At 35.0% G+C, this 15,858-nt stretch overlaps 1 protein-coding gene across 4 annotated transcripts in view; it reads right to left on the reverse strand.

Moving 5' to 3' along the window:
- Positions 1 to 1,420: 1,420 nt before the first annotated feature.
- Positions 1,421 to 15,858, reverse strand: part of LOC140796141 (uncharacterized) — a 36,661-nt gene continuing 22,223 nt past the window's right edge. The window contains exons 4-8 of one of the 4 annotated variants that reach the window (XM_073149029.1): positions 8,011 to 8,193; positions 6,374 to 6,853; positions 6,194 to 6,277; positions 6,017 to 6,111; positions 1,421 to 1,759 (exon numbers count right to left, since the gene is read on the reverse strand). In XM_073149029.1, the coding sequence (XP_073005130.1) occupies positions 6,044 to 6,111; positions 6,194 to 6,277; positions 6,374 to 6,853; positions 8,011 to 8,193 (815 nt within the window). In that variant the 3' untranslated portion in view covers positions 1,421 to 1,759; positions 6,017 to 6,043. The remainder of the gene's footprint in view (positions 1,760 to 6,016; positions 6,112 to 6,193; positions 6,278 to 6,373; positions 6,854 to 8,010; positions 8,194 to 15,858) is intronic. The other 3 variants (XM_073149031.1, XM_073149033.1, XM_073149032.1) reach the window with 3 other exon arrangements.

A 15,858-nucleotide genomic window follows, 5' to 3' on the forward strand; every position in this document is an offset into this window, starting at 1 on the left:
TTACTTACCGTCACCTCTAAAGAGAGGCCAGCAACCTTTACTTGGGCAAACTGAACTTCTATGGCAGTAATCATATCTAGGCACACAATCAATCTATGATCAACCCTGCCACACTAGAAGAAAACCATAGGGAGGTTTTCATAAGCAACTGCTTGTTGCACTTGCTCTCCTAGAGGCCCAACAAGAGTTGTTTGCTTCATGGGCTATGTTAGATCAATTTCTACAAAAACCCTACGAGATCGAGCTAAGGTATACCCATCAATTTTTAAAGGACGACCAAATTTTGAGGCCACCTCCAATAGGAGGTCCTCAAGCCAGTACTCCTCTAGTAGACCTACCGATTGAACCCACAAAGGAGCCGAGAGAATTTCCTCAGTGAGAGGCTAAGAGAATTTCCTTAGTGAGAGGTTAGAAGTTAGGCTGCCAAGGAATCAAGTTTAGCATCATACCTCTAAAGGTTCAAGGACCCCCTAGTTAACATCTTTATCATATCACCTTCAAAAGAAAATTTAAAAGTAAAAAAGCCAAAGGTTATGTCTATCACATGAAGGGTTTTGGCTGGTTTCCACCACTAGGTGATATCCTAAATGAGGTAAGCCAAGAGGAACGGCCGTCCAAGAAACTTACCAAAAAGGCTAAATCACCATTCTTCGCGACTCTACTTTACCCTTTCTAAATCCATGGTCCGAAGAGGCATCATGCATTGGAGCTTGACTCCCCCATGGACGACCGAGCTGCCTTGAACAACCGAGGCCAAGAGGTCGGAATGATTTTTCCACCATTAAAAACATTGTTGCCTGGAGGATCAAATTTCTCCTCACCTTGGTGCCCCCATATGCCTCTTTTAACCCCAGCTAGGGGCTTCTTGACGGATATAGTATTAATTCCAGTATTGGCCTTCAATGGTGTATTTACTTCTCCACCCAACTGAGGTAAGTTAGGCTCAAGTGGACCACTCATTCTTTCTTTTCCTTTAGCTTCGAAACAAGTATTACTTATTTGTTTTGCTTTTCCAATATCAATTCAAAGAATCTGCTTCCTTCCTTTCCAGCAGTTTTTAAGAGAATATTTCTATTGCACATAGTCAAGCCAATCGTCCTTTCATACTGCAAATAGAAAGTTAGGGTTTAGGTAAAAATATATAATAACCCAAAATTAGTTTCCAAAGCATTTTCTTCAACCCGAACTATCTGGAGTTAGATATTTCTCTAGAGTTAGGCTGACGGCATGATTCACTTCAAAGCTAATTTCCAACAATATTTCAATCTAACCATTGAAAGAGGATGTGCCATTCTAATAATTATTCCAACTTTTAATCTTTTGACAGAAAAACTTTATTGAAAGTAACCATGAAAAAAATGCTCTAGTGTGAAAAACTCATGTTTGAGAACAAGCTGTGAGAGAACCAGTAGGCCAAGGGTTAGCGAAATAGTAAACAAATAAATATTTCTTTCAATATCGCAAACCCAATAACAGCTGGAGCTATTTATCTTACACACGACCCAAACTAACAAAACCTACTCCCACATTCTTCACTACAGAAAGAAACTACAAATATAATCACAGATGAAAGAAAACTTGTCCTCTATCTGCAATACTTGGTATAGTTTATTACAAACTGATCAAACAAACTTTACTAAAATGAAAATATCTAACCAAGAAAAAACCTTCCAGAGGATAATATTCAGTCCAGGAATTTTAGGAACCTGTCAGTCCATTCAATTGCTATATACAAATGAAGCCTTTCTGCTCAGCCAACCTGCAGGACGCAGCACCATTTGCATAAGAAATGACATGTAAATATATTTTCTTAACACATGAAGTTAATATATTGTAAGGGGAAATTGTGGTTAGCATTCTACATGTGAATAATATGGTTCACATCCCTCTGTTTACGATATGCCCAATTGGACCCCTGCCTTTGTTTTTAATGTTTACAAATAATCCCCTAGTAAATCAAACTAACAGCAACTAATAAAACAGAATAGAAAAGAAATTCATTACATTAAGTTAAGCAATATATTAAATATGCAACATTCTACCTAGCCCAATTAACCTTTTATGTTGTTCCATTTTGTGTTGTCGCTACTCTCTCACCTGGCTACCCCTAGCAATTGCAGTGTCACCAAATTGCCAGCTGTCCATAGCTCGTCAACCGACCCAACAATGTCCCAAAGTTGCCCCATCAAATATACTCTTAAGAGTAGATTATGTTTGGCACATAATAGGTGCTGGGTAGTCAACTCCTTTTACACCTGGAGGATAGTTTTGGATTGCTCTGTCAGAATGCGGTTCACTTTTTCTTTTCTCTTTTTATGGTTGGGATCTGGGGGTTTGCAATTGAGCACGTCCAAAATGTGGTTTCAAAGTGTAATTTCTCTCATCATATAGATAAAATAAAATCGACAACATTATTCGTCAGCAACGAATATCCTTCAAAAGTAAGAATATGCTTACTATCGTATTTGGAGAAAATAGTACAGAGCAAAAGCCTAAATCCCTAGAATGACTAAATTCATCAAATTTAATGCTTCCCACATGGTAATGTTACTTATTAAGCAGTCACCAGAACTAGATCAATCTGTGAAGACAGTGTAGTGTTTATATTTGAGAACAATTCAGTCAGTGGCGTTGAAATTCAAGTTTGGAAAAGGCTCATAATGCAACCAACTCGAAATTGAAAATATTTAATTTTTGGTGGGACAATGGGAAATGCAAAGAGAAATAAAGGGATCATGACTCAGCCCATGATAAGGGCATTTTTTGGGTCAAATTCCAATGTTTAGTCCTTCAAAACTGTATTTTTTCTATTTCAGGAAAGTATTGTATGGCTTACATAAAACAAATCTTCTATGAGCCCATATCAAAATCTTATTTTTTGAAAGTTCTTTATCAAAGTAGGGTTTGTGATACAGCCCTAGGTTAGAGTTCTCTCAAAAGAACTAGAGGTTAACCAAGGTAAGGAGAAAAGTGACTCAGCCTAAGGCGCCTTAGTCTAGCCGGCAGGATTAGTTATGGCCGTCTAAAGCTTTGCGGTGTCTCATGCCCTTTTGGTGCGGATTTGGGCCTGCCACTAATTGGAGGATGATTTTGAGTCTTACAAAGAGTTAGCTACAGAGAAGGCTCAAGGAACTAGCTAGGAGATAGGTTAACTGGGTAAAAGCTCTGGACTGGTCGATCTGGCTTAGGTCAGGCTGGATTGGCTATTGGGCTAGCTCATGCCCTTAGAGGTGGAGCTTGAGACCGAAATTTGAAATGGAAGTGGGTTAGACTCTAGCTTGAGCTAGGGTTTGGACTGAGGAATAGGTCGAAACACATGAAAGCTCTAGACTAGGCTGACTGGCGTGCTCAAGGGTGGGGTGGGCCTGATTAGGGTTTGGGTGGCCCCTTGCATGTGAGGGCATAGGGGTTGGGATGGCCAACTAGGAGTGGAGGCAGCCTTAGCTAGGGTTTCTAGGCGGTTTGGTTCAAGGTAAAGAGTGGCTAGGTGGTTCAATCAGCCGAGGGAACGGGAAGGCACTAGTGACAGTTGGGAGGTGGCTGTGGCTAGGAGATGGAGCAGCAGTTTAGGGGCTGATAGAGGGCTTCAATTAGGACTTAGCTAAGATGTGGAGAATGGGGGGTGGATGCTAGCTGAGACTGAAAGTGGAGATGGCATGGCTCAACAGGAAGGTGGAGGTGGCGGCGCAGGTCGGCAATGGTGGCTGTGACTGGATAATTGTTGCTTAGGCTAAGGATAGAGTCTCGACCAAGGTGGCGGCTGGTCGAAGAGCGTGACGGTGCCAAATGTGGTGGTAGTGGTTGCTCAGCAAGGAGATGGAGGCAGTGGATGCGGTGACACAGCTAAAGCCACCAATTATATTTGATCTGTGGTAGTGGGCAGTAGAGATGAAAGTTGTATGAGGTAGGACTACTAGAGCAAAGAGAGATGAAAGGAGAGAATTTATTGGTGGAGGGAGAAGCTGGATCCAAATCAATTCATGCATGGCCCAACTAGGGCTTCCTCCACTTATTTATAGAGACTAAGCCACTTACTTGACTAGCCAACTCAACTATGAACCAACAAAAGCAACTCATTAATCGGTTCAGATTGAACCGTGTATAGACTCAAACTAATTAATTGAACAAATAACTGAACTAAATATAATAAGCAAAGGACTCATCTTGAACTTGACAACAATCGGCTTCGGACTTGAACTTGAACTTGAACTCAACTCGAATAGTAATATTTTCTAAACTATAAATAGTCTTATATTTTTTGTAATACTACTTAAAATAGTTTTGTATTTCCAACGGTAATTAGATTGCACATTAGGTTTTGAGATTTCTCCTTAAAATCTCCAACTTGTATTTTCTAGAATCAATGATTTGCTTTGATCCAGTTTTTGTCTAGGTCTCTAGTAATCACAAAGAGCAACATACTTACTCCAATTTATATTCCATATAGGACAGGAAAATATAGAGGGACAAAATTCACACACTAGAAAAAAAGAAGAAGAAGAGATGAGTATTAAATCAGCAGTACAAACAGCACAACAACCAAAAAGAAGAGATAAGATGGAAAACAGAAAGAAAAATAATTTTCAGAACTAAAATCTGGTTAAAAGAACCCGTAAGGCCATAAACAGCCAGGAAGTCTGTGTTCCATAACCTAGGTCTATTCAGGATCTTTATTGTGAATTAACCAAGTTAACCATTATGCCATCAACTTTTTCTTTATCCAAGATGATCCAAATAAGTTCTAATTCGACCCAAATTTCCTTAAATCAAACTGAAACTAAAGTGCAGTATAAAACATGAAATTATTGGGTAGGAATGTATAGCTTTGATATCAAATTGACTAATTTTGGACTCCATAAACCAAATTCAAATCAAACACAACAGTAAATAGGAAAAAACAAATCTAAACACATTTGCACTCAATCAAATTTATGCTGAGTAAACTCAATTGACATCTCTCATGGATTAATAAAGATCAAACAAAAATTTGGCCACAATTCCTTTTTCTCCATCATATGCAGTTATAGATGCTATCATTCTGTTTTCTGATTAATTGATATATGTAGTGAAGATTAACAAGAAAAAGAAAATGAAATCCTCATCATTAAGATAAGATAAGATGTGCAGGTTTGGGGAAACCAGCAGTCTCTATGCTCCTTATTATGTAGCAAAAATTAATAAGTTTATTGATTTCCGGAGGAAACAGTTGATATGGCTACGGAACGATTCTTTCAAGATCTGAATTTATTACAAGAAGCAGTCCGCGTAATCTAGGAAAAATATTCACCAAATATTCTCCCGTAGTCAGAAAATTACAAAACTAAATGGGATCGATCCGTAACTCTCCTATCTACGTTTTCTGTATTTACACCCTTCGCAGATTCGAACTACAATTGGGACGAAAACACAATATAATGCGGATGGTAGTGGTGGTGACGGGTGGAGTAAATGATAGAGTTATGGGTGATAATAGAGATGAGGGTGGATAGTTGATGTAGTTTAAGGGATAAAGACGAAGGGAAAGAAGTGGTCGAGATCCCAAAGAAGAAGGAGAACTCGACAAATGAGGGAGATTAAAAGTTAGGAGAGACCTTGCCAACGGTAGAGGTGGCTGGTTGGTGAAAAGAGAAGAGGGAGATTATGGTAGAGAGACTAGAGAGAGGATAAAGAGGCAAGAAATCAATATTCATTAAGCATAATGATTTTGGCTGCCATCTACACCTTTATAGAGGGTAGCCAACAAGCCAAAATAACAATTATTAACCCTAATTCTAGTAGACTCTCACCGATCGCGTTCGAACATGCCCAACCGCGTTCGAACGAACAAAAGACGTTTTTTGTCGATGCAAACGTGATGCAAGCATTCAAACACGACCTACAGAAAATTTATTTTAATAAAAATAAATAACTAATGCAATAAGAAAAGACTCTATCAACAGTGGCATGCAATTTGAAGAATATCATAAGATATTCATGCACATCAAAATGCTCTTAAACTCTTATTACAGAAAGTTACCTTAGAAGCAATCCCGGTCAAAGCTATTTAATCGCTAGTAAAATCTTCATAACTAACACCTTCAGATATGGTGCCTAGCCTTCTATTTTCTTCCTCTGAGGAACAAAGCAAGATATTATTAGCTTAAATGAGATAATTCCAGGCAGAAGATGGAGCAAGAGGAAGGAAAAATCTCACCTTTACATTCTTCCTCAGGAGAATCTAAGAAGTTGTTTCCTTCAGGATGGAGGAAAGGAGATCTACCATAATTCTCTAAAATATCTTAAAACAAACACATAAAATAGTATCATCCATATGCTTAATAAGTGGGCAAATGAGGAGATCAGCATATATAAACATGAAGAATTTGGAAGCTACCAGCACTTTGAGTGAAGTCCTCTGTCAAATCTGAGAAACTAAAATTTCGAGGAATCTGACTCAGGAAACCAAACGATGATGTATCAATGTCCAGTAGAGGATCATTCAGTGGTTGCCCAGTCAATTCTGAGCTACTAAAGGATCCAGCAGATGCATCTCCAATTGAGGGGCGTGCCTCTAGGAAAGTGTTATCAGTACAAAATGGAAAATCCGAATTACTTGAATAGCTAGATTCTGTCTTTATTGCTGTCCCATTCACTTCATTGAACCTTCCTATGGATGAGTTTTGTGTTGATAACATGCTTGCTGAAGGATCGAAACTACCAGCAAGACTAGGAACATCTTTCCCTGCCAGGACAAACTGTTGTCCAGATGGCAGACCATTTATTATACCACTGGAAGAAACTCCATTGCACAGCATGCCATCACTCCTTGCTGATGTGGATGCATGTTCTGACAAATAGCACGCACTTTGATGCACTGAAAACAAGTAGCAGATATGACATTTAATCTCTTGCAACAACAAATCGGTACTGCTGTGATTAAGAAACTATCACAGTGATGTAGGTTGGTTACAGACAGAGTCCAACAGAGCAAGTGCATTGACAGGAAGGATAATTTTATAGTCACAGAATTCCAATACATAGTTTACAACAGAGATTTAATGATGTACTTGATAAAAAAAGAAGCATTAGTCCTTGCATAAAACAATCATTTACTCAAGATTAAGCTTACTCATCAAATCTTTAATTGCGGGCCAACAAACTATTAGTTTTGGAAGATCTTGTTATGTATATAAGTATCAACTTGGACAAATAAAGGCACTAGTTTCAAAATATATGTTGAAAAAGAAGAGGTAAAAATGATTATCAAAACTATTTTTTTAATTATACAAAATTCTAAAATTATTTTAAAATGCAGAAAATCCAAATAAAATATAAAATTTAAAAGAATAGGAAAATTAAAATGACACACAGGAAAACTCTCTCTCTCTCTCTCTCTCTCTCTCTCTCTCTCTCTCTCTCTCTCTCTCTCTCTCTCTCTCTCTCTCTCTCTCTCTCTCTCTCTCTCTCTCTCTCTCTATATATATATATATATATATATATATAATGCTTCTACAGCATAACTACCTGCAGAATAGAGAGGAAGAAAGAGAGGGAGAGTGAAAAGGAGAGGCGCTAACAGAGAGAAAGAGAGAGAGATGAAGGTGGGTGGAGAGGGACATGAGGACATTGATGTCCCCGGTTTAGATTTGGGTCAGATCCAAATAGGATCCAACACATTTAAATTACTCATATCGGGTTGTTTCGGCCCATCCAGCTGAAACCTTTGAAGTGGGATGGTTGATCCCGATTCCTTTCGACCAATCCACTATTAGGATTGGCCAAAACTCCATTCCATGCCCCAAACCTCACATTAGTATGAGCATAAATGGGGCGTACTTTTCATGAATAACAGGTGAAAAGATATAGTCTAGCTGGATAGAACAAAAGATATAACATGCCAAAAGTTTTAAGAGAACCAATTTTACTTTCTCTTATCAGATACTCCAATCTTGATAAAGATATGAAAATACAAAATAGTAAAAACAACATCTAATATGAGAAAAGTAGCAGAAGAGGCAAATCAATTCATACATCCAGAAGAGTCGGAGCCATTGGATAGAGGGATAGAAGGAATTGCAGAAGGATGTTCTTTACTCATGAGGCGATACTGATCCTCGAGAAGTTTGTTAAAGACCATTATTTGATTCTTGAGCATCAATCTAACATAATATGCCTTAAAAAACTCGCGATTCTCTTCTTCAAGCTTTTGCCAAACTGGGAAAATAAGCAAAATGGGCATAGTTATTACACATTTATAAAGCTATTAGGTAGTGTTTCCAATATAAAAAGTGTCAGTTCATAAAACCCAGAAAAGAACAAGGTTATGTATTGCAGATCTAATTAATCATTAGAAGAAAGAAACAGCCATTTCCACATACTATCAGAAATATTAAACCAGATACATATCATGTTATCTTCATTTTGGAGTCTATCTTACATATTAAATGCAACAAATATATGAGTTAGTGGAATCGATCAATAGATGTCATCATTCAGATGAAAGTTAACCAAAAACAAAAATCCCATGTTTTGGCAATACATAGATCAGTTTTGAATTTCTAATCAACCATAGACTTCAAATGAAAGTTAGCCAAAAACAAATAGGTTTGAGCAGTTGCAGCCAGGAATTCATTTAACCTCCAGAAGTATTTAAACCACTGATGGCACTATCTGAGTTGGCAACCCACAATTCACATATTGTTGCATAATACCAACATGGGATTCAACACGCCAATGATGATGTTCCATTTTCAACATAAATGTGATGGTGGGCTTTTTGCTATAAAATGCAATGTTTTTTTCCAATGATGGCAATGCTGGTCGGCATGCCCAATGCCGGTGGCATGGCACCCGGCATGGGAAGTGCTAGTAACAACCACCGTGCCAAGCCGTGCTAATCCGCACGGATCATGTGAGGTTCAAAACAGATTTTTATTGATCTGAAATGGATTTTATTAATTTGAAACGGATCCATTAGGGTGGTAATCTAAAAAAATTCTACGGGGCTTTTTTAATCATCTGACAAACATGATACATCACATAGAACCATTTTTTTAACTTTTTCCTATTTCAATTGCATTATGGAGTATTCAATCATATTATGGAGCATCCAATCATATTATGGAGTAACCAATCATATTTTGGAGTGTTTAATATTAATATTAGTTTTAATAAATATATTCAATCATATTATATGTATATCAATGTTTCTATTTGATTATTGCTATATCTTTAATAAAATAGGTCATTTACAAATATAATCCAAAAATAAAAGACTCTAATTTTTACCTTAATACATATATTCAAATCAAAAACCTAATATTGGCATACCGAAGACTCAAAACATCTTTAAATACTGTAAAAATTATATTGAAAATGTGTCAAAGGTGTGCCCGTGGCACGCAAGAGCATGCTGGTTGACACGTCCTATGCCGACTGGCATGGCTATCATTGATTTTTCTATCTTATATGAAAATAAAAGAAATTTTCCAACTTCATTCAAATTTTAGTTTCACATGTTAATATATTAATAATTGTAGTTTGTAAATTTTGAAAAAAAAAACTAAAGCTCAATCTAGAAACATTAAATAATGCTTAGATTCTTCTCTATAATGCTTGCACGCTAACTAGTTTTGTTAAGATTCCACTTAAATGCTTACTATAATGTATTAATGTATATCTAGTAACTAGTAAGTTATTAGGAATTTTGGAATAACCTAAAACATCAAATCAGTTGATAGTTAAGATTGAAATCGCCTAATCCTTTGCACTGAATATGTATTACACACTTCATAATTTTAAGTCCAAACCTTTGTGCATAAATTAGTAGCTTTTTGCTATTTTTTATTATTAAGTAAATAATCATCTACGTATCAAAGGTGGGGGATTGTATTGTTGTAATTGAAATTGAAGTGCAATGAATTGATCCGTGTGTGATCGTACCGTGGTCTTTTGTTTCACTCTACATTAAGGGAGGTTTTTCCATGTTAGACAAATCTTTGGCCTCGGTTTTTTGTTTGCTTTCCATATCTAGAGGACTTAATTAGATTAATGACTCTCCCCCACCAACAGAATTTCAATTGGTGTTAGAGCAAATCCTTCTCATTTTAGAGATCACATAGATATGAATTTCCAAAGCTTTCTCACATTCATACACAATCATGTGTTTTTAGGTAGCATAAGTTTTATTGAAGAAAGTATTTCATTAACCGGTGATCGCAAAATTTTGAAGATTTCTGATTGTCTAGTCTAAGCAAAAGAAAATTAGCTTCAAATTTACAAATGCATGTTGATATCATGAGAAACCTAGACAAAATTATTTTCAACCCTAAAAATGACAAGGTTATGAAAGCTACTTGGGATAATTCAAATTATTCTGATAAAGAAGAATTTGAGTCCGAATAGGATAAATATATTGTCTTTATTGCTTCCTTTTATCTGATGATGGATCTTGTGAGATGTATTATGCAAATAAGTAGGTCGAAAGCAAGAATGATGATATAGATGTCCAAACCACCTACAATGCTTTGTTTGAAAATACTTACAAATTTATGAATGCAAACTTGATACTTGTAGGAAAAAATGAAAACTTTGGAAACTGAAAAGGATGAGATGATGGAGCAACTTAAGAAAAAGAAGAGATTCAAAAGGATTTGAACAATCCTGTATCTCTCTCATGATTTGACTTCCAAAGAATTTCCTTATTTGATAAACTTAACTTGTCAGAAGTCCATGTGTATGAACAATGAACTAGGAAACACCTTTCTAAGAAAGTAAAGGAATCCGCATTAGAACAACAATTAAAAGCTAATCAAGCTCTTGAAAAATTCTATACAGGGCCAATAAAGCTCGATGAGCATTCTGAAGCTCAAAAGAAGGGAATGGAGGAAAGATTGGGATATCAAAATGGAACATCTACTTCCCATTCTTTGATGAGGAAACAATGTTCCAAGTGGCGGACAAAATTACATGAGCAAAAAAGGAGGAGAAAATGAAGATGCTTCTTCATCAAAAAGGGCTAGGCTACAACGATGAATCATCTACACGTGCACCTTCTTCATCAAAAAGGCAATGTAATGTACCTTTGACCCCTTCCTCTATAAATGTGACATATGATATAGATGCTTCTTGTATGAAAAATAATTTACTTTGCCTAAGCATATTTATATGGAGAAGCATGATGTGAGCTATTACACACTTAGGAATGAATTGAAAAGAAAAATATTATATTCCCACTTGTCAAGATGTATTATCAAGGGTTATGCCAAGTCTAAATGCTTTATTCAACTTGGCAAGTCCTTGAATTGTAATATGTTTGATGCATCCAGGCACTTCAATTACTTCTTGCAAAACAAATTGTATGAATTGGATTATATGTATGATTTTTGTGATGATGTGTATACTACTTATGCTATGTCTCAAAAATGCGAGAGTAGAAAAAAGAAAATGAAAGGCTAAGACTAGTAAGAGTTTTGATAGAAGCATATCTACAAGTCCTAGATTAGTAATTCATCAAAATCCCGGTTGAATGATGTGAAATTGAAGGTGAGGAATTTCGGTGAGGAAAAATGACCTCACAACACAACTTCAGGATGGTTACCTGAGTGATCCACTATCGCATTATTTCATATAGGGAAAGCTTCTTTAAAAAAACTTAACCCTAGTCTTGCGTTTTCAGTCAGATTTTCTTGTCAAATCATTTTGCCTTGTCAAATTTCCTTGACACATTGTATCGTCTTGTCAGATTTAATTGATACGTTATGATTTGGGCAGATTTTATTGTCATATCTTTTAGCCTTCCCAATATCATTGATATATCTTGTTGACACATTATCATATGACCTTGATGATTTTATTGATCTATTGTACAATTTTGACAGATTTTTGTGACATAGTTGTGATTTAGTTTCCATTGACTTATCGTATTGTTTTAATGAATTCTACACACTTATCTTAAAACTTTTTGACATTTTCTTTACGAGTTACTTGATTGACTTTTATAGCCTAGTTACGATTTTTGCGTAGATTTTGGCCTTTGCTTTTGTTTTGATTGTATGTTTTTTCTATCATTGATTTCTTTGACATTTATTTTCATCGGATTTTTCAGGATTTCTTTTTTTTTTTTTTGGTGTTTTATCAGTTTTGAGTAGATTTTATTGTGTTTCTGTTTCTTGATTATATCAAAAATACTAAAAATAGCTTGAATTTGTGAACGGTGGGATAGCTATTTGCATTTTGGTGTCACATTACATAAATCCTTAATTGATCATAATGCTTCTCACGAATAAGTACTACATTATTTTCATGGAGAAAGTGATCAAGCATTGGTTTCGCATTTAGATTTAAAGTACATGCTTTAGGTAGCATGTATGCTAAATCTATATTTCATTTAGGTGATCCCCTATGTTTAGTAGGTTGCATAAATCACATTAAAAAGTGTCTATATGATTTTATAGCCTTGTTGCACTTCATGTCAATGTCTATCATTCGAAAGTGCATTTGAAAGAACTGCCTTAGTGGGACAGGAATGAAAGCCGCCTTGGCACGAGCATTCAAGAAAATTTTCTCATTATATGATTCTATAAAGTGAAAAAAAATTGAAATGAAAAAAAAAAGAAAAGGAAAGAAAATCTATTCAAGAAAATTTAATTGAAACAACTACCTTACCTCATGAGTGTGAAAGCCACCATTGATATCTAAAAATCTTCATGCATGTGTCAAAGGTTGACTTGGCTTCTAGTTTTGATCATGCGTCAGCCTACATCAATCACCTAATACATGATTTGGAACCTTTCATGAAATTGGAACTAAGTGTCATGCATCTTAGCATAAGCACTAGATTTCTAAGTGCATGTCATATTCTATCACTCTAGCCTACGTCTATTATGTTTTGGTCAGTTTGGAACCTACGTGGTTGATTTCATATGTAAGCGTGATAATCTCAAACTGAATATTTTTGACATAACTTGATATTTGGATTGTTGAGATGTTTGGTTCTAATCGACAATCATTAGTGTTTTATGTTTCCTGAAGTCAATTGGACTATACAAAAATTGAATTTATCATATTTGGATTAGAATTTAAAATATTTAAAAACACAATTTTTGCTAATTTTTACTATCGATACCCAAGCCGTGCCACCATTGACACAACATGCCCTTAGCACGCCCCTGCGTGCCATTGGCACACCTTTAACATATTCTTAATAAAACTTAAAAGATTTTTAAAAATATTTTTAGGTCTTCACAAATCAATCTGAGTTTTGACTTAAATATATGTATTAAAACCTACATTATAGTTTTTTATCTTTAGATTAATTATGTAAGTGACTTATTTTATTAAAGATATAGCAATAGTCAAATTTAAAAATTATTTAACACATTATATGATTAAATACATTCATTAAAACTAATATTAATGATTGAATATTCTATAATATGATTGAATATTTCATAATGTAATTGCACACATAATAATATTAAATGCATAATATTAATTGATAATAGTTCAATAATTAAAATTAATATCTAGTTAAACGTAAAATGACGAGGATGATCAAAATCTTCATTTGCCGGCACAAAAATAATACGAAAATGTTACGTTAAATGCTGTCAATAATTTTTAAAACTTATCCACTAATAATATTGCTCATTATAACGTCTCACATAATCTTCGTAAAAATATAAATTTTATAATTCTTCTATGATATAATAGAGATATTACAATTAGTATAGACACATCATAAGCATATATAGATTGTGAATATGGAGTATAATAAGGGTGTGGTGGTTCTGGTGGATGTGATTGACATGATGATAACAATAATGAAACTCATATCATCCTATGAGCGCACCTTTCTTGATGCTTTTCTTGATGTCTTGTTATCTATAAACTCATGTCATTTCCTCATATGACTAATCATGTTGAGCTTGATATGTTCCCTTTTCTTTTTTCTGCCTCTGATAAATTCTTCTTCGTGGTAGCTAGATAAATAAAATCATCATTCTAATAGGAATATATATAATAAGAAAATGACTAAAACTAATTGATGATAATTGATGGAAATAGAAAAAAGTTCAAAATAATAGGCTCCATATGACATATCATGTTTAATAAGAAAATGACTAAGTTTGATTGATGATAATTGATGAAAGTATGAAAAAGTTTAAAAAAAAATAGGCTCCGCGTCGGCATAAGTTGGCATGCATCGCTAGCACCCCTACTAGATCGGCATAGCTTGGCGTAGGGGTGTGCCACTAGCACACCCTGTGCTAGGTGTTGTGTCACCATTGGCACAGAAAGTGCCGAGTGGCACGGCAATCATTGATTTTTACTACCATTCATCAAATGAGAATTATGCGTTCAAATGGATCTAATTGCTCTTGGTTGCTGATTACTAATTTATTTAGGGCAATTCTAATTCTGAGTTCAACAGCTTAATAGATATTTCTTACAATCATTTTATAACCATTTTCTCCTGACTACTATGAATTCATAGTTTTATGTTGAATCTTTCACTTTAGATCCGAACCTTTGAATAGTTCAAGCAACCTTTATTGCATTCTTTTTAAGGGACTTTCTCATTTTGCCTTGGTGTTTCATGGTTATCTTGTTACCCCTAAATTTGTGATAAAGACAGAGAAATGATATTGATTGTTTTGCTTAAATATTTCTTTCATAGTTTGAAGATATTTTAGCAATTATGGTATTACAAATACATCTATTTAACTTGCATGGGCTTTCATATATACATATATATAGATATAGATATATATTTGATGTCTTTTGAAATTACATGTCATATACATTTATTTAATCTATTATGTCTATCTAGTTACTTACATACTTAATGGCTTACATAATTAATGGCTTATTTGTTGGCCATTATTGTGGTTGGACTTGTATGCATATATGTTGAGACTTGAAATCGAACTTTTTGAAATTACACTATGAATTGTTTCCGAATCAATTTGAGGACGTAGAGGGAGTATTTTCTGAAGTGCCACTGCTAGTTATGTATAATTTGACTATGCGTATGCTTGCTATTCTTGACTTTATATTGTTCGACTATGCTATGCTTTTGGGATTGATCTTGACTTTGACTTGAACTAAAACATTGAGAATATTGTTTTGAAACTTAACTTGTAGGTTTTGGAGCTTATTGAATATATTGGATTGAATTTTTGAAGCTTATTGAAAATCATATTATTTTGGAACTTATTGAAAACCAAGGCAATCGTTTTTGGAGCATATTGAACATTATTTCGTGTATGTTTCGATAGTTATTTTGTACGTCGACTTCGGTTCTATATCTAGAATTTTGAAAATTGTTTGATAAGACTATGTTTGGAGGTCATTGAATTTCTTTTGAAAGCGATGAAATTATGCTGGAATTAATTTGTGTAAAACCAATTTGAGAATCAGATTTTAATTTTTTTGTAAAATTGATTTTTAACTTCACACACGTGTGTCACAGGTCTCTAATGTTCATTCTCTTTGGAGGATCTTATATTTTCATAGATAAGGAACAAGTTTCGGTTTCAGACAGCTGTTTTCCTTTGGTGAACTTTCTAGTCAGAACCATAGATGGTACTCCTCATCTATAAAGGATTTCAGCAGGGTTCTCAACTCATTAGGATCCCTCAAGACAAAGAGTGAGCTTTCTGGGAGAGTTCTATTTTATCCGAGTGCTTGTCTACTTCCGCATAGATCTTGGAAAACTTCACAGGAGTTACATCGACCACTATCAGCATTCAACTTTCAACATCTTGACTTGGTGAAACGTGGGCAATCCAAGTCGGACAAGATCAACCGGAGTGGATCTAGTTGCAAGGGAGCGGTTTATCATGGGTTTCTAGCAAGCCAGTTGTTCAATCAACT

Source organism: Typha latifolia, chromosome 10 (assembly GCF_019914945.1).
Source record: "Typha latifolia isolate L0001 chromosome 10, TyphaL0001v2, whole genome shotgun sequence".
Classification (NCBI taxonomy): domain Eukaryota; kingdom Viridiplantae; phylum Streptophyta; class Magnoliopsida; order Poales; family Typhaceae; genus Typha; species Typha latifolia.